Genomic DNA, 25,989 nt, shown 5'->3' with positions numbered 1-25,989 from the left:
TTCATATGAATGTTTTCCCTTTTGAAGTAGTCAGTTTGTTAGACTTTCTTTATTCCATACTGCTATGGCTCAAAATAGTTTTGAATCTTCTTTTAAATCACCTACAGAGTCAATTTAAGCATCACACACAAAAAGTAATCTCATTCTTGAAAAAAAAAATTGTATTAAAATCAGTATCACTTTTTTCACCACATTAGGCTAAGTAATTTTATGGATAACTGATTTTGGGAAACAGAACAAAGAACAAATATTTGCTATCATTTAGAATATTTAAAAGAATATTTTATTATGGAATAAAACAATTTGTTGTAGGCTCAGAATGAGATTTCAAAAAGAGAACTTCCAAAAATGTTTTGAGCAATGCTACCATTTTGGAATAAATGTTTAGTCTGCCAAAGTGACTAGTAATTATCAGTGACCTGGCACAGGCCATTTCATGTTCTTGAGCTGGATTTGATCCCTTACTTCTAACACCTTAATTCAGGCACATAAATTCTGACATGCTGACCAAATGATCTGTCTGTCTCCTTTTTTTTAGGTATCAGAAGCTTTGGAAAAGCTATGTGAAGCTCCGCCACCTGTTGGCAAACAGCCCCAAGGTCAAACAGGCTGACAAGCAAAAGCTGGCACAAAGAGAGGTATGTTAAGGATGTAAGTTTTAGATGACAAATTAATGAATTGTTAAAGCATGTAGCATTTCTAAGGAAAAAAAATAACATTCATAATGATTGTCATCCCATTTTGTCCTCTATTGCATTTTACTCAGTTTACTTTGCTTCCTGAAGGAGTGAATGTCATTCCCCATAATTACTATTTTGGAATTCATGGGGTTATTATTATTAAAAGACATTTTCTAAGAAAGAAAATAATTTTGCATAATTTGTATTTTGAGTGCCTACATTGATTTTCAACATAAAAATGGTTTCCTGCGATGGTATACTTGACCCAACTTGCTCCTTGTCTTATACTGTAGGAGCCAATCTTCAATACCTTTGATAAAGTCCACCAGAGCAGGCTTATTTTTAGATTAAAGTTGTTCTCTCCTTCCCTGAAAGGTGCCCTTTTTTTTTTTAAAGTTTGTAAATGGAATAGTAGCTCTATTTCCCTTTCAAGAATAAACACATTGTACACTGAAATTGATATTTTTCTTTTGTATAGTTTTTTTTTTTAACCCTTGTACTTCGGTGTATTGTCTCATAGGTGGAAGATTGGTAAGGGTGGGCAATGGGGGTCAAGTGACTTGCCCAGGGTCACACAGCTGGGAAGTGGCTGAGGTCGGGTTTGAACCCAGGACCTCCTGTCTCTAGGCCTGACTCTCACTCCACTGAGCTACCCAGCTGCCCCCTCTTTTGTATAGTTTTTAATAATTTTAAAAAGTATGTCATTGGATATAATGAACTGGCATTGTGAGATCACTCAGGTTCATCTGTCATATTCTAACAAGAAGACCTTTCAGAGTTTGTCACTTCATTGGGGGTTATAGAGTAAGCATTTGTCTCACAGATTGTCTCACAGAATGAATTTTTTACCATTAAATGTTAGAAAGATGTGGTTTGTAGAGACTTTTCTTTTGGAAATTACAGATTTGTTTGAGGGCTAATTTTATAATGCATAGACTGGTTTTGTTGGTTGCTTCATGAATCTAAGAAGGATGCTTACTGTTTTACTTAGGCATTTAGCTTTGAGAAAGATCTTGACATGTTTAACAGTGATGTTAAGGAGAATATTGACAAAAGTCTTTTATTAGTCTAAAATCATAACCATTCACTTATTTATTTTTCTCCAAAAGGAAATTTTTGATCAAACAATATTTAACTAATTTTTTTCTTATATCTTTACTGGGAAAGAATTATTTAACCATATAGTGCTATGAATATCCTAGTTTCTCAAATCTCTGAGGTATTATCATTTTAATATGAAAATGTGTGAGTAGGTTAAGTACAGTTTTAAATGAACCCATTTCAATTCTTAATGCCTGTTGTTTGGCTAAATAGTACTTTAGAGGTATTGAATTGCTCTCATAATTGGTCCTTCTTTTCTAGGAAGCTCTGCAGAAAATTCGACAGAAGAATACAATGAGGAGAGAGGTGACAGTGGAACTGAGTAGCCAAGGATTCTGGAAAACTGGTATCCGTTCTGATGTCTGCCAGGTAATTATACTTTTACAACTAAAATTAATTTGCATCTCTTCTCGTAACAAGAATCTGGGTCCTAAGAGAGCTGGTGGATTTTTGGAATTGATGGGAATATATGCTAAACCTGGTTTCTTTTTTTTTTTTTTTTTTTGGTAAGGTTCAGTTTCAATTCAGAAAAAATCTCTTTGCTCAGCATTGAGAATTAAAAAAAGTATAATATATCACAATTCTTTCTCTCAAACAGTGTATAGGCTGATGACACGAACAAATAATGTAAATTATAATGAGAACGGCTTGTTTGAGAGTCAGATAGAAAGGCATGCAAGATTGAGGAGGAAGGAATAATTACTTCTAGTTGAGGAAATACAAGAAGGCTTCATGGCAGTATAATGATTAAAAATGATAAAGGCTGGTATTATAAGAGAAATTAATATTTTACTTGCCATGGCCATATTGGTAAAATATATATGACCACGCCAGACTATCCTTAAAAATGCCGCCCGTCTTTATCTCCACCCATCTTCCTCCTCTTGCATGCCAGAGAACCCGCTCAGGTAGCAAAGAGAAGATGTCTCAAGGCCACCCTCCGAATTTAAGTCGAGCTCAATGTTGGTTCCCGTTCTCTGACCTAATCACGCCAGGAACCAGAAGCCCATTGGATCATGGGGAATGTAGTCTCAAAGTCCCCACGCGTCCACAGGAAGTTTGTAAGATACTTTTAAATGGCACCTCCCTGAATTCCAAACACACAGCAGTGGGATTAAGAAACTTTTCATGTCATTTTTTAGAAAGTCCTTAATCTGTCCCTCTATTTGGAAATACATATGGAAACACTTGAAAGAAGATAGCAGGATGACAGCTTCACAGAATGACTATTAAATGGAAAACCTAAAATTACAGAATAATATTTTTCTGTATTTCAGGGATAAAGACAGACTTAGAGAAAATTGGTGGTGATAGAACAGGCTTGTGTTAAAACCTTGCCTTTTGTAAAAATAGGTTTTAACATTTAAAACATTTTTTGTTTTCCAAATTCTTTCCCTCCCTTCTACCCCTTCACCTCACCTACCATTCCAGTTTTAAATCTTCTTTCCCTCCATAATCTTTGGTACAGCTTCACCAACCTACTTCCTCCCATACAGCATGTCACCTCTGGCTCTATATCTTTTCAATGGCATTTCTTTCTCTCATCATTACCTAGATGTTCTGTCTTATTTTAGAACCCTATACACTAAGGCTGCCTTTTTAGCAGGACTTTCTAGTCTTCCAAATGGTAAATGCCTTCCCCTTTCAGATTATATTCTACTTTGTGTATGTAACTTGTAAGTACCTAGTTATGTATATATTCCCTGCTCCTCCCTCCTTGAGGGCAGGAACGATTTCTACTTTTCTTTTTATCCGCAGTGTTTAGTATACTGCTTGCCATATAGTGTGTAATTTGACTGATATATCATATGGATCTGTAAAATGAATATACAAACACATATATTCACACACATCTATATGATTATATTAAAATAGTCCTATATCTCTTTGTAAAATTTCTAGCATAAAATGAGCATTGTATTCTTTGTAATACTTTTGAGTCTCTTTTTGTAGTGTAGGATTTAAATTAATCTGTAATACTTCAAGTATTACTGTTTATAAAGTTTATTATCTGACAAAATAGAACCATGTGATTAAGTTTTTTACCTGCTCAGAATGCTCGCTCTGCCAAAGCTGCAACAGGAAGGAAAAAAGGCAGAGAGATGGACCGCCAACCAGTTTATATCCTGTCTACCTCTGCACATAATGACAGGAAGTGAAGTGGGGTTATGGGAATTGTAGTTTTGCTGAGGATCATAATTTTTAGGATAACAGATTTTAATTATACAATAGTTATGTGGTTTTGACTGTCTAATAATATCAGCTAATTTTTTCCTAAAGTTAAAATCATGCTTACATCTTTGGTTTAAATCTAATTTGATTATAGTACATTTTTTAAAAATATAATACTCTAGGGGGCAGCGGGGTAGCTCAGTGGATTGAGAGCCAGACCTAGAGACAGGAGGTCCTAGGTTCAAATCCGGCCCCAGACACTTCCCAGCTGTGTGACCCTGGGCAAGTCACTTGACCCCCATTGACCACCCTTACCAATCTTCCACCTATGAGACAATACACAGAAGTTAAGGGCTTAAAATTAAAAATAAATAAATAAATAAAGAGACAAATAAATAAATAAATAAATAAATATATGTGTATATATATATATATATAATACTCTAATTTCTCTTGTTTTGTGCCAAATAATATCTGATGTAAAAATTTAACATTCATTATTGATAGGTTTTTAGGATTCTTTCTCTACTTTATTTTTTCTTGATTTTGGTTTTAGGATAATTTTTTTTCCCCTTAAAGGGCATTAGAATGCTTTCTTAATTCTTTACATGTTTTATTTTCTTTTTATTTTCCTCAAGAACATTTCTTTTTCTTTTATCATTTCTGTAATTTCCATTTCCCCCCAATTTTCCTTTTCAACATTCCTTCTTTTGTGCTTATTTTGACTCTATTAATGTTTTTATTTACTAGCTTTTAAAATTATATACTGTTCGTTTTTGTTTGGTTATATTTTTAGAGGTAGTTTTTCCTCTGAAGACTAATTATTAGTGTTGTCTCTTTCACATAGTCTTTTAACCTAGCTCTTCATGATATTCTTATTTAATTCTCTGTTTCAAGAAAGGATTTACTTAATGCTTCAGTGTGTTATTTTTAAAATATGTGTAGTTCTGATTTCCTAGCATAGTCTTTTTTTTTTGTAAAGGTATCACATATTGCTGACATAAATATTGTCTAATGTTTCAAATAAAATGATATTTTAAGTTTTAAAAATCTTTATCTTTTTTTAGCAGTCATTTTCGTTCCATATATTTTTTTTTGTTGTTTCTCTTTCTGTTGGATTCATCTAATTCTGAGAGAGGAACATTAAAGTTTCCTACCACAGTAGTTGTGTTAACTACTTATCTATGTCTCTGCAATTCAGTTAACTCCTTCTATTATGTATTAAGATGTATTGATATTACTTCACTGTGATATCTTTAAAAAAGATTCCTCATACATTCCTTTTTTTTTTTTTTTTAAACCCTTACCTTCCATCTTGGAGTCAATATTGTGTATTGGCTCCAAGGTATAATAATTGTAAGAGCTAGGCAATGGGGATTAAGTGACTTGCCCAGGGTCACACAGCTAAGAAATGTCTGAGTCCAGATTTGAACCTAGAACCTCCTGTCTCTAGGCCTGGTTCTCAATCTACTGAGCCACCCAGCTGCCCCCCCCATACAATACTTTTTCAATGTGTTGGGGTCTTTTTTTAGTTGTATTCATCTTTCCTTTAATCTTTAAATCTCACTGCTGATTTATCTTAAGAGCTAGGTTTAAACCAGACTTTTCTCTCTTGGACTTTATGTATTTTAGCCTTTTTGTTATTTTCTCAATACCTTTTCCTTACCATTCCCCTCATTCTTGGCCTGCTCCTATTGGACATCAGGCTTCTGTACTGGGCCACAATCTCTCATATTAGGATCAGCTGAAATATTGACATGAGAAATACTTTTTTTTTTTTTACTTTGTTCTTTTGGGAAAAAACCTAGAATGCACATACTATAAATATGAAAAATAATAAAGGCTGCTATAATAATATAAATTAGTATTTTAATTAAAGCCACGCTGATAGATAAAGTTATTAGGCCACACGCTTGTAAGCATTCAAAACTGCCGCCTCCATTTTGTTACCTCTTGTCTCTCCCCGAGCCTGCTAGCCAAGAGGCCACTCCCTCCTAACCCAGGAGATTATAAACTCTTCCCTGCGTCGAGACGTAGGCCTCCCCACGCCCAAAGAACCGGAAACGGAAACCCGTTGGACCACAGGAAATGTAGTTTGATACATTTCCCAAATTTCACTTTTACAATACCCCAATACCATTTTGATTTTTGGCATTGAATCTTGCCATCCCTCAAGCAGGGTCCAGGTTTCCAACTCTACTTTTCTCACTTTTCCATTTCTGTTGAATACTGTTATGTACCTCTGCATTGTGATAGAATTTATCTTTTTTCTCTACCTTTCCACCCCTCACCTTGCTATACTTTGTTAGAAGCACTTCTTAAGAACTGAATGTCTATTGTAAAAGTGAAAATTGGGGAAAAGCCATCTAGACGTGTATATATTTCTATGGACATGGGAAATGTATCAAAACTACATTTCCCGTGATCCAGCTGTTTCCGTTTCCGGGTCTTTGGGGGCATGGGGAGGTCTACATCGACGCAGAGAGGGTTTAAATCTCCTGGGTTAGGAGGAAGTGGTCTCTTTTGCGAGTAGGCCATGGCCAGGAAACAGGAGACAAAATGGAGGCGGCAGTTTTGAATGCTTACAAGCGCGTGGTCTAATGATTTTATCTATCAGCATGGCTTTAATTAAAATACTAATATATATATTTATACCAGCCTTTATCATTTTTCATATTTATCACTATATACCTCAATTGCTAACAAAAGTATGCTATATTTTTAAAATCTTAGCCTATCTAATATATATGAGTCAGTGAATCAGCTGGAAAGAGTGAGGTCTATTGGTTTTGCCAACTCCTCTGAGATTTCCAGACCCTTATGTATAAAATTTGATCACTGAAGGTCTTTGAAGGGCACGTGTCTTTTATAGCTATTATATGCCTATAATTTTACTTATTGGATTTGGGAGGCTTAGTTATGAATCCTCTAATAGAAATGTTTCCCCACCTCTACCCCTCCACATAATCCTTACAAATTTGGCACAGATTTCCTTTTTAGAGCTACTATAAGTTAGTGAATTATGTTGAAAACAACTATACTGCTGTCTTGCCAGTTACTCAGATTCTTCCTTTAGATGACTAATATTAATAAAATCATAAATGTTCCTGAAAAATAACAGGTGACATTTATATAAGCTTAAATTTTACAAAGCATTTTACCTATATTTTTTCTTTTTGATTCTTTTAAGTATTCTAAGTCATAGCTCCATCAGTTATTGACATGTGAATTAAGCTCTGAGAAAAAGGGCCTGCCTATAGTATAGGTATAGGTATATCTAGGTAGATTGTAGCAGCAGGGATTCAGACTCTGCTTTCTGCTAACTCTATGCCATGCAACCTATATGTGATAGAGAGATAGGGAGTAGCCCTGTTCTTCCATTGGTAATTGGGAACTCTGGGGTATACATTATGTAGCTAGATTTTCAGATCTTTATCTTCTCTTCAATTTATTATTTTGCTCCTTGCTTGGAGCACTGAAAAATTAGGTAATTTGCTCTTGGTAATAACTAGTATATGTTAGGCTCTGAATCCACTTCTTCTAGTCTTATGACCCTTCACCAAGACAGAGGGCCTCTCCAGAAGCTAGTCCCTTCAGGAGCCAGGAAAGGAATTAGCCTTTTTCACTCACCCTTGTGGTAGTCTGAAGAGAATATCTTTCACTAGCCTTTAGACTCTCCAAAAGAGCTCCCACTCCAACTCCAAAAAACTTCTCACAAAAACCCCCTCTTACAGGAAGTTGCAACTACTTTTAAAGAGTTTTCTTTGTATCTCTTCCTGTGTCTTCCTTCCACTATATGTGGACCAGTTGTAGTGTATAGATTTTCTTAGGACTGCCCAACGGGCTGTCAGTCATTTCTGAGTTGTCACCCATTTTAGCACGTGAGTTGCAGACCTCCCCCCAGATAAGCGTAAAGAGGGAGTGTATAAGCTTCTGGTGATTAAATCTAAAAGTAGGCAGGGGAGAGTTAATTCCATCTTCATAGTCTCAAATGCTAGTTCTTTATGCCATGCTTCCTGATATTTATATTTGATATAATTTGTTCAGTTGTTTTATTTAGAAATAGAAAAATATGTCATCATTTTATAAAATGCATGCTATGAATTTTTAGCAACGTGGCCAGCTCAGAGTAAAGCTTGCCAATCCAAATAATGGTGGTGATGGTGATGATGACAATGATAAAGATAATGATAAAGATTATAACTTTTATATAGCACCTACTCTATGCCAGGCACTGTGCAAAATCCTTTATAAATATTTTCTCATTTGATCCTTAAAACAGCCCTGGGAGGTACTCAAACGAACACAGGTTTAATGATTTGACCAGTCACACAGCTAGGAAGTATCTGAGGCAAGATTTGAACTCAGATTTTCCCAGCTCCAAACCCAACACTATCCATTGTACCACATAGCTACCTAAATTTGTGACTAATCAAATTTTTTTTTGTTCCTTTTAATTTTTTAAGGTACAAGAAGTTAGCAAATTTAATTTTCTTTAAAACACTTTAAAATTCCTGGTAATTTATAATTAATCTGTTGCATTATAAGGGGTTCTGGTATTTACAAAGAAGAGCCCTTATTTTGAAGAAACAGTCTTAATAATTTGAAGTTTGTTTTGGTTATGTAATATATTTCTTAATTACAGAAGTAATTTTACTTGGAGAAAAATACATTTCAACAGAGTAAATTAGTCATTTCCTTCAGATGTTCTGGTTATGTGCATATATTGTAGTCTCTTGAATTAACAGATGGTTCACTTCTGTAAGGTTTAGATTATGCCTGTCTTAAAATCCTCTGTTTCATTGTTAATGAAGGGACTCAGTAAATGTAGATTGACTGACTGGGATACAAGTTGCCTCATTTTAGCTCATATAAAGGTATTTATTGTTGATGATCAGATCCAGTAAACATTTTATGATATAATAACAGTTCTTCCTTCTGCAGAACTCTGTTCCTAAGAGGGAACTGTTATCTGTTTAAATTTCATTCCTTCATTCCTGTGATACATGCTAACGAAATAATAGAGTGTGCCATTTAATTCTTTTGGGAAATAATTCTTGTTTGCAAATGAAAGTCAGAAAATAATAATTTTCCATATTTAAATTCTTGTTCTTCAAAGCAGAAGGAATTGATTTATGATTTGAAAAAGAACTACAGCAAAAACCAGACTGCAAGTGACCCTTTCTTCCCATCCTCCCTAACCCCCCCAAAATTCAAACACTTGAAATTTGCACAGAAATGATAGATTCTAGAAAAAAGGAACTTTTTGGTTTTCATTTAGGGACAGAGCCTTATATTAGTAATGTGGTTTCTTATTGATAGAGACCAAATAATTCCAGGAGCTTCAGACATACAGGAAACATTAATACAATTGAATACCACTTGTGTGAATAGATTTCCCATTTCTGTGTACTCTGTACCTATTTATTGTTCAGTTGTTTTGAGTTGTGTTCAACTCTTTATGGCCCCATTTGGGGTCTTCTTAGCAAATACACTGGAAGAGTCAATTAAAGGACAGCTAAGTTGCATAATGAATAGAGCACGAGACCTGGAGTCTGGAAGACCTGGGTTCAAATGTGGCCTCCCACACTTCATAGTTGTGTGACCTTAGTTCACTTAATCTCAATTGCCTAGCCCTTTCTACTCTTCTGTCCTATAATTGATACTAAGATAAAAGGTAAAGGTTTTTAAAAAGTCAATTAAAATCTTTTCTATCTACATAGTCATTCTGTGAGGAATTTAGGAAGAAATTGAGAGGTTAATTATTGTTCTTTATAGGTAACAGTTAAACTCATGGTAACTGATCAGAACACAGAGTGAGAGAAAGGAAGAAAGATCATCAAAATAGAGAGCCAGAATATTTGAAATAAAAGGGCAAGTGAAAGGGCCTTTAAAAATATAACCATAAAGGTAGGAGCCAAACCAATTGTGCAATGCCCAAAAACTCATGGTGAAGAGGATATCTATTAGGAGAGAGTGATCGAGTCAGATACAATGGAGAGGTAAAAACAGATGAGGTCTGGGTAAAGAGTTGACATTTAGGAGCTCATTAGTGGCTATGGAAAGTAGTTTGATTTGAATGATCAGGTAACTTTGTTTGCAAAGTTTTAAGGAAAAAGTGAGAGAAGAGAAAATATAGTGTACTTGTTCTATATATTTGGGTGAGACAGTGAAGAGCTATATAGGACAGTAACTTGAAATGATGATAGGATGTAGTAAAGGTTTGTTTTTGTTTTTAGGATAGGAGGAAATGTATGAATGACGTAAAGAAGAAACCAGTAGACATGGAGGGGGTTGATAATTAATGAGAGAAATATGAGTTTATTGAGAGAAATAAAGTTGGATAGCACTAACACTGACTAATAGGAGTTATCTTGTGTCTCAAATCTTAACCCTAGGCTTTAACTCCTTTTCCTCACCATATTTTAGCCTCCTTCCCAAAGACCATTCCATTCCATCAATGCCTATAATCCACACCTCTCAATAGCTAGGTAACAGCTGCCCCCTAGGGTTTCATTTATCTATTCATACTGCCCATAGAGTCACAACACTCCCTAAGATCATAGTCTCTTTAAGTAAAATGCAGTCCTCCCCATCCACATCTCTGAACTAACCCTCCCACTCTTAGATAAAAACCCTTTTTCCATAGAAATAGTTTTTAACAATATCCTCTTCCCCATCTCAAACTTCCATTCTTCTTGTTCCCAATTCTTCTCCTCCACTAGTCATCCCATTCTTTTGCAGTTTCCTTCTCTCCCCAATGGAATTAAATATATTCTTTGTGTTTGATGGAGTTTGAAACATGGGTGTATTTTGTTTTAGTGCTCATCTATAGTCTCCTAAATTGATTCTTTCCCTCCTGTATTCACAAAGTCACAGAGTGAGAGAAAGGAAGAAAGAAAAAAAAAGGAAGAGAAGTTTTCCTTTTACCAGGTTATACTCATCACATTTTAAAAGATCTTATGTATTCTTCCTAGCATGCAATGATGCTTCCTGTTTTGACCCATCATATCCGTTATCACCAATGCTTAATGCATCTGGACAAGTTGATTGGGTATACTTTCCAAGATCGTTGCCTGCTACAGGTAAGAACCATTTCCTTTAATCCTTACATGAAAGACAGAATGTTTCTCATTCTATGAAAACAATTTACTATTTATTCTTTTCTGATTAGTAGAAAGGATCTTTAAAGTAGAGTTTTTTAATTTAAGGTTAAGATTTTAGGTGTCCTATGAACTTGAGTGGGAACAAAATTCCACTTTTATTTTTTCTACCCCCAACAGAAATAATTTATTTCAGTTATTTAAAAGCATTATTTTGAGGTATATATACATCAGGTTTCACCAGATTGGTAAAGGAATCATGACAAAAACAAAGTTTCTAACTCATGCTTTAGAATTTGACTCTAGCTTTTCTTCTTTCTTATACTTCTGTTTGGTACTTCAAACCCCTTTTTCTCATACCCCAAACCTACTCAAGGTCATAGTGTTAAATAATTGATGTGCATCTGTTTTTGATTCCAGTCACCTTTTTTTTTTTTATCATTTATTATTCCTTTTACTTAGTGTTCTTGTTTCCACTGTGTTGAAAAGATCCTACTAAGATTTAACTGAAGGGTAAGGCTTAATGTTATCACTTAGAAGTATTTGGCCTTTAAAAGGAATATTGGTGTAATGAATAGATCCCTGGGCTTGGACACCTATATCTGGGGACACTGATACTTTCTGGCTGTATCACTGGGCAAGTAAGTTTCCCTCTTCAGAGTTCATGATCCTCCTCTGTAAAATGGAAATATGCATTGCTTACATAGGGTTGTTATGAAGAAAGTGCTTTGTAAACTTATAAAGCACATTATAAATATAAATGACTAATTAAAGTATGAATCTTTAATTTTAAAATGTCTGGTGATTTTAGTGGATTTATTTTTTTTTAAAGGATAATTCTTCCCATTACCCCTGAAATCACACCAAGTTATTAAAGGCTCTGACTGATGTAAGATTTTCCCACATGTATAGCCCTTTCATTATTTAGAAAGAAGAATAGACAAGTGGTGCTTCTTTTTAGAGAATGTAAAAGTGAATTTGTTTCATCTGAATTTTAGCTAGCAATGACTCATCCCAGTCATCATCTAAACTTTGGAATGAATCCTGATCATGCTCGTAATTCTTTATCCAACTGTGGGATTCGTCAACCCAAATATGGAGACAGAAAAGTTCATCACATGCACATGAGGAAAAAAGGTTTGCTTAGATTATTTTCAAGATGTCCTTTCTTCTACTACTAGCTTTTCAACATTTGCTTTCTACTGTTCTTTCAAGAATCATGGAAGGAAAGATGCCTTGGATTATTATAACTCAGCTTGGAATGTTCTACCTTTTTATTAAAGTCATTTTTAGTGCTTCTAGGTCTTCATAAAGTAAAAACATTCCTTTTGAATAAATATTACAATAAGGTTTGATTTTTAAAAATACTTTCTTTTCAAAAATTTTTAAAGATTTCTTATCTCCTAATAATTTTCATTGGCTTATTCTTTCTTTTGGGGAAGAGCGTTTTTGTGTTTTACAAAGAAATAAATAAACTCTTGTATTTGTTTATAATTTTAGAAACTTTTTCAAGTTGCTCTACAAATATGAAGCATAAAATTAAATTGGCACCAAATGATGGAAATTTTAAGATATTTTTGTTTCTCAAACAGTATTTGCATGTGTGTTTGTATTTTCTCTGTTCTTTATTTTGAAAATAGGAATTAACACCTTAATAAATATCATGTCACGCCTTGGTCAAGATGACCCTACTCCTTCCAGGTAAAACAAAACAAAACAAAACAAAAACCTTGTATTTTGGTTTCCTGCTTGTATTATTTAAAAAGATGCTTTTTATATATGTACTTTATAGAAGAGTACTCTGAAAAGTTAGTATTTATATATTTTACAGAGTATTCTAAAAACACCTACAAAAACAGTATTTATCATTATAAATATTTTCATTGTTATTTTTATTTCATGGAATATGAGAAAACGAATAACATCTTAGTTTAGTGTAACTTTTCTTTTTCATGTAAAATTTTATTCCCCTCCTCTGCTGCACCTCCCTTCCCCAACTTGTTTTCTTTCACTTTGGATCTTCAGCTCCAGTCACATATGTAATAGTTGCTATCTTTGTAAGCATCTGTCCCCCTTCTCTAAATGTTGTGGAATACTGTATGGATTCAGGTTATGTGGTATGTGGCTGATTAGCTCAGTTGGTAGATCACATGCTAATGAGGCCAACTAAGGTCATTCGTTTAATACCTATGGGGGCCAGTTAGAATCATTCTGTTTCACAGCCACAGACTGAACCCGAACTCCAGCAAGCCGTCTCACAAATGTGTGCCCTTGAGTGCAAGGAAGATCAGGTGAGGAGAGTATGGATGGATCAGCGCAAATCTGTCACCACCACTGGAAAATGATATCCCGCGAGGAGCTCAGTAGTACAGTGTATCATTTGTAAATGAAGGACAATGTGTTATTTTGTGAGGGAAAGGAGAGGAGATTGCCTTAGAGATCTTGTGCATGTGTGTGTGTGTGTATGTGTGTTTGCGTGTGTTTTTTCCAAAAGTATAAAAAAATGCTATGGAAAATGATTATTAAGAGAAGTAATTAAGGAATCTAGTAATGGTTGCATGGAAAAAAGAAAAATGGGGTGAGGCAAAGGATGACATTTATATAGCTAGGAGCTGGCAAAGTGTAGTAATAATCAATCTTACCAGCTTTAGGTAATGTGATTTCTCCCCTACCCCCTGTGCCTCTTACCTCATGTGTTGCATTTTTCTGTACTTTGGCCTGTCCTGGTCCCCTGTCTTCTGGAGATATACTGAAAACCAAAATCTCATTTTAAAGCTTGAGATTAAAAGTGGTCAAACAACTTCCCATTGTGCTACCAGAGTATTCTGAAATAAGAAGTATTATTCAGTCCTCATTCATGTTTGCTGGGACATTGTGAGACATGATTCTTTTCAAATTTGTTGACATAGAACCTATATTTGACCAGTTTGCCTTGTAGTCACTGATAGTTTAATGATTTTAAAAGTTAGCTAAATAATTATCACAATGATATGCATGCAATTGGCGCTCAGTTAATGCTTTTTGATGTTTCCCAAATCTAGCTTGCTATTTCAGCCATACCTTTTCTAGCATTGTACAGGTCTCAGGATCTTCATGTTTCTCATATCTTCAAAGCAAACAGTTACAGCTACGTGCAGTACAAGTACTGTAATCCAAAGATTACTACTATTTTCATCTCTTTTCATTTAAAGGTGATACCTCCAAGACAATAACATTTTTTTCCTGTTTTGTTTTGTTTTGTTTTGTTTTGTTTTGTTTTGTTTTTGTTTTTTGTTTTTTTTTTTTTTTTTTTTTGATTTGTGGCCATTGCTCTTATTTGCAGGATTTAGCCCAAAGCCTTTTCTCAGAAAGACCTTCAGTTCAATGGTTAAGTACCAGACTGGTCTGGTTTCTGCTGCTCCTCAGCAGTTCACAGCAAGGCTACATTTGGAACTACACTTCACAGTACATCTGTCTATCTATCTATCTATTTATTTATCTACACATATGCACATATATAAATACATATGTTCTTCATTTAAAGGAAGTCTGATGGGTCTTAATTCTTGAGGTGGTTGGTTGTTTATTATGTTACTTTTCAGTAATAATGAATTCTCCTTAAACAATTCACCTTTTCCTCTTTTTGTTACTGAATTTCCTATTGTAAAATTGGATTAAATAACAGTAGGTTTTCACAGGTCTTAAAGTATATGCTACAGAATCATAAATAGACATGCATGTTGCCAAAAGCAACCACTGCTATGCACTGGCACCTATGAAAAGAGAGGGCTCTTGCTGTTTCTGAAGATTTGTTCCTGAGAATGGTAAAGCAAGTGGGGTACCCTTGCAGAGTTTTAGCTGGTATTTAAATTTATAGAATACTCTAAAATGAAGTTATTCATTAAGAATAGGAAAAATCAGGTGAGTGAGAAGAATAGCATTAATCTAAATTTCTTGAATATATCAACTCTAATTTCTATATGTCATTTAGGATCCCAAAGAGTTAAAAAAAATTTCATGGGCAACTTTTAAAGATTAACAGGTTACCTGTTGGAATCATTTCTTCTACCACACATTAGCTAGAATTTCAACTGCCAATAATGAATGATCTTACTCCTCAGTTTTTAAAGTTTGTTGAGAGAAGCTAACCACATTTATCTCAGTTGAATTTTCATTTTTAACTTGCAAATTAAGATGGAATTCTGTCTTTAAAAAAGATCTCTTAAGGTTTGAGGTTTTAAAAATAAATCATAAAATTATCACTAAGACTTTTGGAAAGGAGGTGTGCAAGAGATAGTAATAAAAATATTTGTCCTATTTTATTTTAAGTCACTGTTCATGAAAATGTCTAATGGAGTTATATAAATAAATTGGCCATTCAGTAGTATAATTTAGCTATAATGATTTTTCAAAAAGGACAATTCTAGAGCACCTAGTTTAAGCAATTAGACATATATTGTTGTTATTTAGAAAATGTAGTGATGATGATGATGATGATGATGATGATGATGATGATGATGTCGTCCATTTAATGTGAACTGGTCTTTTTTTTTTTTACATGTGAAGTCAACACTTTTTCCTCCACACTTGATGGTATTTGTAAAATTCAGTTAGATTAAATTGTTTGTGTTCATGGGATTAGTGACTGTGCTAATGATCATCAATGTAAACTCATAGCTCAAAATTTTAGAGTGGAGGTTTTATCACATCATAGACAAGACCTTATAATCATTTATCAGGGATGCTGAAGAGATTCCTGCATTGTGTGGAAAATTGAACTAAATGATCTCTAAGGTCCCTTTCAATGCTGAATCTCTGATTATATGGCTTGTATGCCTTGATAACTAAGTATACTTGAATGAATTCTAAAGTAGATTGACCTTAATACTAAATTCCATTCTATGGCAAATAGTATAGAGACTCTATAAATGTTACTGTTGGTATTGTCTGACTTAGTAGCTTTGCGTTAACCCTGTTTTCTTAATGTAATAGCTTATTTACTTCTCAGAGAAAAATGAGGACCTGAGTCATCAGAAGCTTATTAGAACATCTAAAGAGAGTGATTTTTAAAAGTTATATTAGCCTGGGACACAAAGCAGAAGAGCAGAGGAAGTATTAGCATATTCTCTAACAAAGACTGACATGTCAGTCCCAAAAGTTAATTAAAAAACAAACATGAGCTTAAGAACTGTTAAACAGAATTATTCTTATCATTTCAAAATTTTACCTTCCATCTTAGAATCAATACTCTGTATTGGTTCCAAGATTGATGAGCAGTAAGGCCTAGGCAGTGGAAGTGAAGTAACTTCCCCAGGGTCACATGGCTAGGAAGTGTCAGAGACTAGATTTTAACCCAAGATCTTCCATTTCTAAGCCTGGCCTTCAATCCTCTGAGCCACTCAGCTGCACTGTTCAACAAAATTTAAAGTTTGAGATATTTCATTCAATGCCGTGATGATGGATTTGTCAGTTTAGTTGTAACAATAATACAGTAGAGTTTCCATTAAAGAGAAAAATGCTTAATCTCTGATAGTCTTCCCATTTACTAAAACAATTGAGAATACTGTATTATAATACTTTGAATAATAAAATGCATTTGTAGTTAAGATCCTGGATAAAGTCTCATCCTCCTGAGTTTTACAAAACAGTTCACACTAAAAATCTCATTAAGCCAACATAATTTTATTCAAAATACAGTGTAGTTCAAAGTCACTTTTATTCTCTAGAGTATTATATGGCTTGTTGAATAAAATTACAGAATAATCAAAACGTGATTAATGTACATCTTTCCTTGTTTCTCAACTCCTTTCTCCCTTTACTGTTCAGACTATTACATTTTTGTTAGTATTCCATGAAGCAGCATTTGCAATATATATGCATATACACATATATGTATATGTATGTGTGTGTGTGTGTATATATATATGTATATAATTCCTTTTTAATCTTCGGTCTTCGGTGTTACAAAAACAGTCACTTTTCAGATTTCAGTGCAGTCATTCAGATAGTTTTATGGGCTGACTCTTTCCTTTTAGTGCCTTTTAAAATGCTTATATTACCCTTTTTTGTTTTATTTTTTTTATGACACAGGTGATTAATGATAGGACCTTAGATCTTAAGTTGAATGGAACTTCAAAAGCCAATTAGTCAGACCTCCTCAGTTTGTGTGTGTGTGTGTTTGTGTGTGTGTGTATGTGAACTGAGATCCAGGATGACTGGGACCTCCTTAAAGTCACATATAGGATGTCTGAAGTAGGTTTTTAACCCATATATTCTGATTCCATGGGGAGTAATATTTTTACTTTACCACACTACCCCAAAAGGTGTTTCTTTTATTTTATTTAATAAGACAAAAACAGATTATAAGCTTATAGAAATTTCTGATTTACTATGTCTCTCAGCCACTTCCATGAATCCTGAGGCTTTTTATATATTTTCTTTTTTTAAACCTAGTTACAATATGCAAAAAAGATCTCACTTAAAACTATCAAAACCAAGTTTATCAAATTTTTTTCTGTTAAATTATTTTTTCCTTAAGATTTGGAATGATAAGTTTGCTATAGTTAAGAAATGTGCAGTGATAGAAAAAATGAACTATTATTTACTGGTAGTCTAGATCCCTCAAGCCAGTGTTTTCATTCGAGTAGCAAGTAATTAATGACGGTCTGTTAGGTGTTTGCAGTCTTAGCTAGTATAGAGAATACAAAAGAGAGATAATATATAGACTGCCCTAGAGGAGTTTGTAATATGGGCCAAGTAAAGGTGTGTCCGTGGCTGGGGAAGGTATCATGCTTAATAATAACTCCTCTCTGAAGTGAAGTCAAACAGGTAGCAGAAGAGGTAGTCATCATATAATCAAAAAGATAAGTGAAGCCAGCGAAGTTGAAGGGCACTATTAAATCATGGGCCAAGTTTGTAGTAATAGGCTGATTTCTGAACTGAGCAAGCTTCCCCAGTAGCCTTCCTGTGAAGTACCACCTCTAAAATAGGGAGCTCAGAGCCCTTGACCTTTAAGAGATCCACCATGATTTCTACCCTCCATGATTGCTGGAAATCCAGAACTCATCTCAGTTGTCTAGTGAGTTAGACTTGGAAAATAGCAACTGAATCTTTGCAGGTAGAGGTTTTGGGTAGGGGTCAGGGGCACCTAATCAGCTGTTAAAACTTTTTCATTCCTTATTGTCTAACCCATCCCTTGGGAATAGAGGGTCTGAAAAACTAGAGTCAGGGTCTATCTATAGATTCTTCACCTTCCCTTGTTTCAGAACAATGGCACAATTACTAGTATCTCAACTAATATTAATTTATTTTTTAATTTTTGATGAGCTTAATCCAAATTTCAGATGCAGCAATCAATTAGTGGAATAACTTCCTGATGCCTCTTGATGCGAGGAAATTTGTCCACAGGAAAAAAAAGGTGCTCAGATTTTCTTGGACAGGAAATTCAGACTTTATGAATTCAAGAGTTAGAGCTAGAAGGTACCTTAATGACCATCTAGTTCACCCCCTTCCTTTTACAGATGAAGAACCTGAATCTCAGGAAGGTTAAATAACTTGCTGAGGATCACAAAGATGATTCCTGTCTCCAAGACCAGCATTTTGTCCACTGTACCATATTGCCTTTGAAGAATAGAATATTCTAAATCATTCTCCCTAAACCATCTTAAATCCTGCATAGAAAAGCAGAATTATGACAGTGAAATGAATTTTCTAGTTAGCATATTATTAATAAAGTTAAAGCGAAAAGAGCACTAGAGAAATCCTGGGTTCATTTGTAGTATTTCCATTTCCTATCTTTGTGACCTTGCAGTCATTCTTTGGATCACCTATAAAGTAACAATTTTGTAGGGTTATTGTTAAGATCAAATGAGATAATGTCTATTAAAGTTCTTTGTAGTCATCAAGTACTCTTGAAATGAAGACAATCAGTAAGCATTTATTAAATGCCTACTATATGTTAGGAGCTATGCTAAGAGCTGGTATTATAAAGGCAAAAATGAAACATTTCCTGCTGAAATGTGTGATGTAAGTTTTTTAATACGCTGTTTGTACACATATTGTATAGGCATGTCAGGCCTCTTGTTTAAATAATGTAGACAGTATTATTAGGCCTATTTGATAGAATATTAAAAGAAATTTTACTATTTCAAATTATTCTGACAAAGCCTAACCCACTTTTTGCTATTATGATGTTCATTTTTTTTATTTGATGTCAGCTACTTATCAGGAAAACATTCCATGAATATAAGCATGAAAAGATGGTCCAACTTTATGAATTTTCCATGAATTTATTTTAGCAGAAGAGTGACTTCTAGGATCCTTCTGAGGATATAGTCATAGTTGTTCTTAGCATACATAATGGGTCAACAAACGCTATAGTCACCTAAGTGGAAAGATTTATTCTCAGTTGGGTCATAGGATCATAGATTTAAAGCTAGAATGTATCTTACAGATCATCTAAGTCAACCTTCTCATTTTACTAAGGCCTGGGGAAGTTTTTGTCCAGTGTCACACCGGTTATGAAGATTTGAATTCAGGACCTTAGATTTCAGATAAAATATTCTTTCTACTGTACCACACTATGCATCTTAAATCAATAAAGCCTTTAAGCCTTGTTTACTAGGGATATTTAAAAATAAGGGAAACAGTTGCAGATGTTAAGAAGATGAAATTAAATCTCTGTGCCAGAATAACTTTATAGTATTCCATATGCTCCCTTCTAAAAGAAGAGTCTCTTAGACCTTAGTACTAAGAACAGTGGTTTAGTGGTGTTGTGGCTTTGAAAAAAAATCAGTGGTAGTATTTTCTTATCTTAAGAACTAAACCCTATAATTTTTTTCTTCAAGTATACATATGACCCATACACATTTATACATATATATGCACATACATTCTACTTTAAATGATCCTCTCTGTACAGGATTAACCACAATGAACGTTTGGAATTCCTGGGTGATGCTGTTGTTGAATTTCTAACTAGGTGAGTGGCCTTTTCTCCTGTTTCCCCATTAGTTTTGTTTCCAGTTACTTTACCTCATACATTGATTTCTTTGCAATTAGCTTAATAAAATAAAGTAAGCAAGTTTTGATGGTTCAGTCTTTTCAATCTTTAGTATAGCTAAAAAGTAGTACCTCTCCTGCTGATTGCCTTAGTATCTTATTATCACTGATAGTAAGTTGAGATCACAAGATAAAAGGCTAATATAATATATCTCTTCTGTCAGATTCTTATTAAAGTTGTTCACAACTGCAGGTGTTCAGTTTGGCTTGAACCAGATGCCTTCAAGATTATATTTAATTTGTAGAGGAAGAGAAGAATGTAAATTTTTTTTTCATTTATCTTCATTATAAATATCCTTCCACATTCTAAATGCAAGGAAAATATGAATATGATTATGAATGGAAAAGTGGTGTCTCTCTTATTTTTTTAAACCTTATCCTGAATATTTGAAAATTTCAGAATATTTATTAACTATAAAGAAAAAAATTAGCCACACCTGAAGAGCTAATATAATTGATTAATAAAATACAAAGATATATCATAAAATTAATAATATTGATGATAGCCTGTTAGTAAAAGAAATATATTCATTGCATTATGCATTATACATAATATAGCATTTACAACACATATAGTAAGCATAATTTTCTAGAATTGAATCCTATTGGATTATTTGAGTAATTCTTTTAAGTGTAGACCTTAAAAAATCTTTTTCTAAAAAAAAAAAAAGGCTATTTGTTAAACATTTAAATACCGCTTTATTGATATAAGATATTTTATAAATCTTTGTGGAAGGAAAGGGAAGGGTTTCCTTTTTGCTTCCTAAAATTCATTGATAGTAAGTACCCTCTGAAAAAGAATTGTCCCACCTCTGACACATACTGGTTTTGGGGCCCTGGACAAATTACTTAACCTCTTGGTTCCCCAGACAATTCACTTAAGATGTTAGTTTCTCAAACTTTTTAATTCCAAGATTGCTTTTTTTCTTAAAAATTATTGAACACTCCTTCCCCACAAGAACTTTTATTTGTCTTGGTTATGTCTTGATATATTAGAAATCAATTCTAAAAAAAATCAATGTGTATTAATATTATTAAGGAAATAGTTTTGATTTTATGAAATCCCTTGAAAGGGTTTCAGGGACACTCAGTTGTTTTGAGGAAACACTTGGAGAACCACTGTTCTAAGACTACAAGTTCCAGTACAGGTGTTGACCTACATTGGTAAAAGAAGTTTCTTTAGGATCTACATTACTATTGAAATCATGGGACCCTCCAAGGAAAAAAACAGAAGAGTAAGAAGAAGATAGAGAAAAAAAATTTAATAAAATGTCCTTTAAAGAGTAACCCCCACTCTTCTTTGGCCCATCCTAAGCTCTCTTCCACATGTGCCTCTGCCACTCCAAGGTATGAAGATATTTCATTGATCCCACCCAAGTCCCAGTGGATAAGCAGTTGACCAGTGGCTTGAAGATATAGAAAACAGAAAGTTTTGATAATTCATGATTTCTGATGTGAACCCCTCTCCCCTACCCACTCAAACATTCCATTTTCTGTTCCAGTTAATCTCAAAGCAAAGTCCTGCTTTTGTCTTTGTTTAGGGCTTTGGAACAGCTCCACAGGCACATTACAATGTGGAGTCATGTGTGAGGTCTAGCTTCTGTCAGTGGGACTATCACAAATGAACTTATTACTCATGAATACGGTGATTGGGATTTTTTAGGCCCATGTTTTTTCTTGGCCTTTGAGTCTCCAGAGCAGCCTTTAATGTGAATAGTCCTTTTTGTCTATTAATGGGTCTCTTGTGTACTATTTAATATCCATTATAAAACACATTCCTAAGGCATTTTTATCCACTAAGTTATATCCAAATATTAAGTTAGGTACTAATGAATTAAAGCAACAACTAGAAGTTTATGAGATATATTTCTTATTTTGCCTTTTTTCCCCCAGTGTCCATCTGTATTACCTGTTTCCTAGCCTAGAAGAAGGAGGACTAGCAACCTATCGCACTGCTATTGTTCAGAACCAACATCTTGCTATGTTAGCAAAGGTATACAAGCTATTTGAAGTTCTAAGCTCTTTTTTCAATAGTGCCTATCATATTCTTTTTTTTTTTTCAGTTTGTTACTGGTTTTATATTTGAGTAAGAGAAGCTCATACTCATTAGTTCCTCAAACAACTCCTTTGGCCTTTTCCAAGTTGTTTGGGGGAAGTAACAATTTGTAGTCCAGAATGGAGTTTCAGCTCTTATCTGGGTTGTGGAGCTCCCTCTCCTCTCTAGGGCACCTTTGTGAGTTCAGCTACCAGCTAATGAATTCCACAGTGAGTTGACTTAATAAAAGATGAGAAAATAATTGAACAGATGTACATAGGCAGAGAGTTAAGCATTTGGGATATAGAAACTTGGGAAAACTGCAGGAGAAATTGAATATTTTGAACAGCTTAGTGTGTTTGTATTACATTTACTTTTTAGTTTTATAAGCAGGATAATGACTTTAGAAAAAGAACAAGTGTTTCCAGTCATTTTCTATATTTTTATGTTAAGAGGTTTTTTGGAGTTTTCTTTGGTTTTAACCTGCTATTCCTAAGAGGTTGAAATTTGGTGCAGTGTTCTAATTCTTAATGATAGGCTACTCTTTTTTTTTTCCCCCCATTTTGGCCTAGCCAAAATTTCTTATTTCTCACTGTGCTATTGTAGAATAATGGTGCAGTGCTTTTTTTTTTATTTTGAAATTATTTTTATTGATTATAACATTAGTGAGACTAACAAGTGTCATATCCAGTACTTGAAGGTCTTTGTTTGATTTTTCAAACAGCCCTGAGAGTCTAGGGCTATAAACTTCCTCACTTGCAAACTAGAACTACTGTCTTAAATCTTCAACTTCTAACCAATCCCCTAAAAAAAGAAGAGCAAGAAATGTGCCTACTTTCTTTGATGATCTTTATAAGTTAAATGTTTAATATTTAATAGAAAGATTTATCAAAATATTTTCTGATGTTACAAATATCTCCTTTATTTGTCAGATTTATTATAGTTATTTTCCCTGTTGTCTCCTTGGTAGGTTAAATTGTAAAACAATAGACTGATAACATTAAAATTGCTCTTATTTATTGAGAAAAGACTGTCAGAATATGAAAGACTAGCTTAACATAAAAATTAAAACATATAATGAATGTTGCCCAAAACCACTATAAATGAAAGTTTTCATTTTCTGACTCTGATACTTCTAATAGGTGCCACAGGCTGGGAAATAGACATTATAAATGAAGGTAACTTATCTTGTCCTTGTTCCAGGTTAGAGGAGATTAGATTTATAACTTTGACCTTTATTTTACTTTTGATTATATGAAACATGGTATATTAAAGTTTTACATATACTAGGTGATCACTGAACTTCTTGAAAATGGAAATTTGTTATTTGAAGTAAATAACTATCTTCTCTAGCACGTATAAGGGCATGGTTTTTCCAAATAATATCTGATTCCATTATATTGCCTGATTCTCTGAAGCATCAGACTGGTATTGATGGACCCATTAGGTTTTTTTATTTTGAGTTGTATTTTTATAGGTCTTTCTCTGCCTTCTGCCAGTTAGCCAGGACTATCACAGTGATTAATTCTCTTAATCTTCATTATCAGTTCAGTTCAATGATTTTCAGGTGTAGGCCTCATATTTTCCAAGTATTTATTAAATAGTTTTATCATTGAGAATTTTTCACTCTGCCATTTTTTCTGAAGCCCACCTACTCCATGTATACCAAAATTTAACCTAGCAACTAGTGATCCCTGGAGAGATTTTGTGTAGAATTGTGCATCGTAAAAAAAATAGTGGTTTTAAAAAATGCTGAAATTAGTTTCTAAGCATGTATGTCCAAATTGTTTCTGTTTTCTGTATGCCACTATAGGAGCAAGGAATATTAATCCAGACTTAATTTTATAATGCATAAATTTTTCCTCTTAGTGTTAAAAAGAAAGAAAAAACCCAAATTGGAGGGAAGGATGTGTTCATTAGTGAGGAAATTCATGGGCCTCACATAATAGTAAGTCCACCTTCTCCCAAGTATTACTCAGGAGGAACTGGCAAACTGATTTCCCTATGTAAGTTGTGAAGTAGAGATAACTTATGAAGTGCAGCCCATGCCGTGCTGGGATTTAATATTATTTTTTGGAAGTGATAAAATATTTCACATGGCTGCTTTTTTAGGTGATAATTTCCATATAATAAGGAGAACTAGGATATTTATAAATCAAAAGTTAAAACAGTATAGCAGTGTGCACCCTTATTGCCACTATCCCAATTTCCTTTCAGTTTCTCTGAACCTCCATTGTACCTGTGATAGTTTCCAAGAATTTAGTAATACTTGTAATTGGGGATTACTCAGGTAGGTTACAGATTGTTCAGTTACCCCATCTTCAAGAAATATTTTATTTTTTATTCTTTTGGATTGATTCTGTGGTTTCATTGGTATAAGCAGGCTCTAGGTCCACATCTGTTTTGTAAATTAGTCTTAGATAGTTTCTTGGGAGCATTGAAATGTCAAGTTTACTAATATAATACAATACAATACAATACAATACAATACAATACAATACAATACAATACAATACAATACAATACAATACAATACAATACAATATATAACAAAGGCAGGAGTAGAATCCAATCTTCCCTGAATCCAAAGCCAACTCTATCTCTCATGCCATATTACTTTTTCTTAAGAAATAGTTATTTAATATCTCTTCCATAGAGTACTAGGCACATGGCATATCTTTATCATACAAAGTGCTTAATAAATGTTTTTTGAATTTTAACTTTTACATTTAAAAAGTAGGAGAGGCTATTATTAAACAACACTACGTAACTCAGTTTTTAATTAAATTATATAATAATGAAGCATAGAGTATCAAAATTTAGAATTGTATTACTCCTTTGAATTTTCATGGAAAGATTTTTGAGTTTTGATCTAACAAAAAAATACTTTGACTTTTGAGGGGAAACAGTAGGGTAAGATTTGGGTTTCTTGTTTTGATATTTTCTACTTAGGTCTTCTATATGTGCTTGGACAGCCTACTTAAAAGACTGGGTTGTAGTTTCTTCAAATGCTCAATGAAGAATCTCCACAGCCCTAACTAGAATCTATGTCATTATGAAAAGAATATTTGGAAGTATATTTGGGTATATCCTCAGATTTGAATATGTCAGTGCCCTTTAGCCCAGAACAGAGGCCATCTGTACCACATGTCTGAAGAAAGTGGGGAATAGATCTTTTGAATCTTAGACTAGCTTTGTAGCTCCAGGAAGGGTTTGGAACAGGGTTTGGCTAGGGCCTTTGTGGATGCCATGGAGAATCTACTGTGTTTTGTTCAGCCTAGGTGTATAGAAGAAGTTGGATCAGTTCTGGGCATCATGAAACAGAGGAAGAAACTGGATAAGGAGTCAAATCTTATATCTGACATGTACTGTCTTTATGACCTTGGGTAGAGATACTTAAACTTCCTGAAGCTTTGGTGGTTTCTTTTGACTCTAAAATCCTATGACCTTCCAAAGGTTTTAATATACTCCTAGTAGTTCAGATCCATTTTCTGAGATTGCTTGCTAGATATGATTCCCATACATCCTTTTGGACTTGATAACCTACATAAGAAAGGTCAGGAAGTGACTTATAGGACTGACTTATATTCAAAATAATAATAGCATTGACCTGTCTATAATCACTGTAACAGATTTTATAATACTTTGCTATACTTTATAAGGGTCAAATTGTTATGATGATTTTTGTTGGATTTGATTTTTATATTTGTTCTTACTTTACATTATTTCAATATAGAAACTTGAGCTGGATCGATTCATGCTTTATGCTCATGGACCTGACCTTTGTAGAGAATCAGACCTTCGCCATGCTATGGCAAATTGTTTTGAGGCCTTAATAGGTAATGCCTAGTATTTTACA

General features: G+C 33.9%; 1 protein-coding gene across 1 annotated transcript in view; it reads left to right on the top strand.

Annotated features, from left to right (window-relative positions):
• The window catches only part of DROSHA (drosha ribonuclease III), a 97,261-nt gene that overhangs the window by 37,069 nt on the left and 34,203 nt on the right, over window positions 1-25,989 (top strand). The window contains exons 14-22 of the mRNA XM_044665628.1: window positions 539-638; window positions 2,043-2,150; window positions 10,931-11,038; window positions 12,055-12,193; window positions 12,697-12,757; window positions 13,279-13,347; window positions 19,956-20,015; window positions 21,989-22,088; window positions 25,867-25,969. Of these exons, the coding sequence (XP_044521563.1) occupies window positions 539-638; window positions 2,043-2,150; window positions 10,931-11,038; window positions 12,055-12,193; window positions 12,697-12,757; window positions 13,279-13,347; window positions 19,956-20,015; window positions 21,989-22,088; window positions 25,867-25,969 (848 nt within the window). The remainder of the gene's footprint in view (window positions 1-538; window positions 639-2,042; window positions 2,151-10,930; window positions 11,039-12,054; window positions 12,194-12,696; window positions 12,758-13,278; window positions 13,348-19,955; window positions 20,016-21,988; window positions 22,089-25,866; window positions 25,970-25,989) is intronic.

This window comes from Gracilinanus agilis, chromosome 1, assembly GCF_016433145.1.
Source record: "Gracilinanus agilis isolate LMUSP501 chromosome 1, AgileGrace, whole genome shotgun sequence".
NCBI lineage: Eukaryota > Metazoa > Chordata > Mammalia > Didelphimorphia > Didelphidae > Gracilinanus > Gracilinanus agilis.
This window is presented reverse-complemented; position numbering and strand designations above follow the sequence as displayed.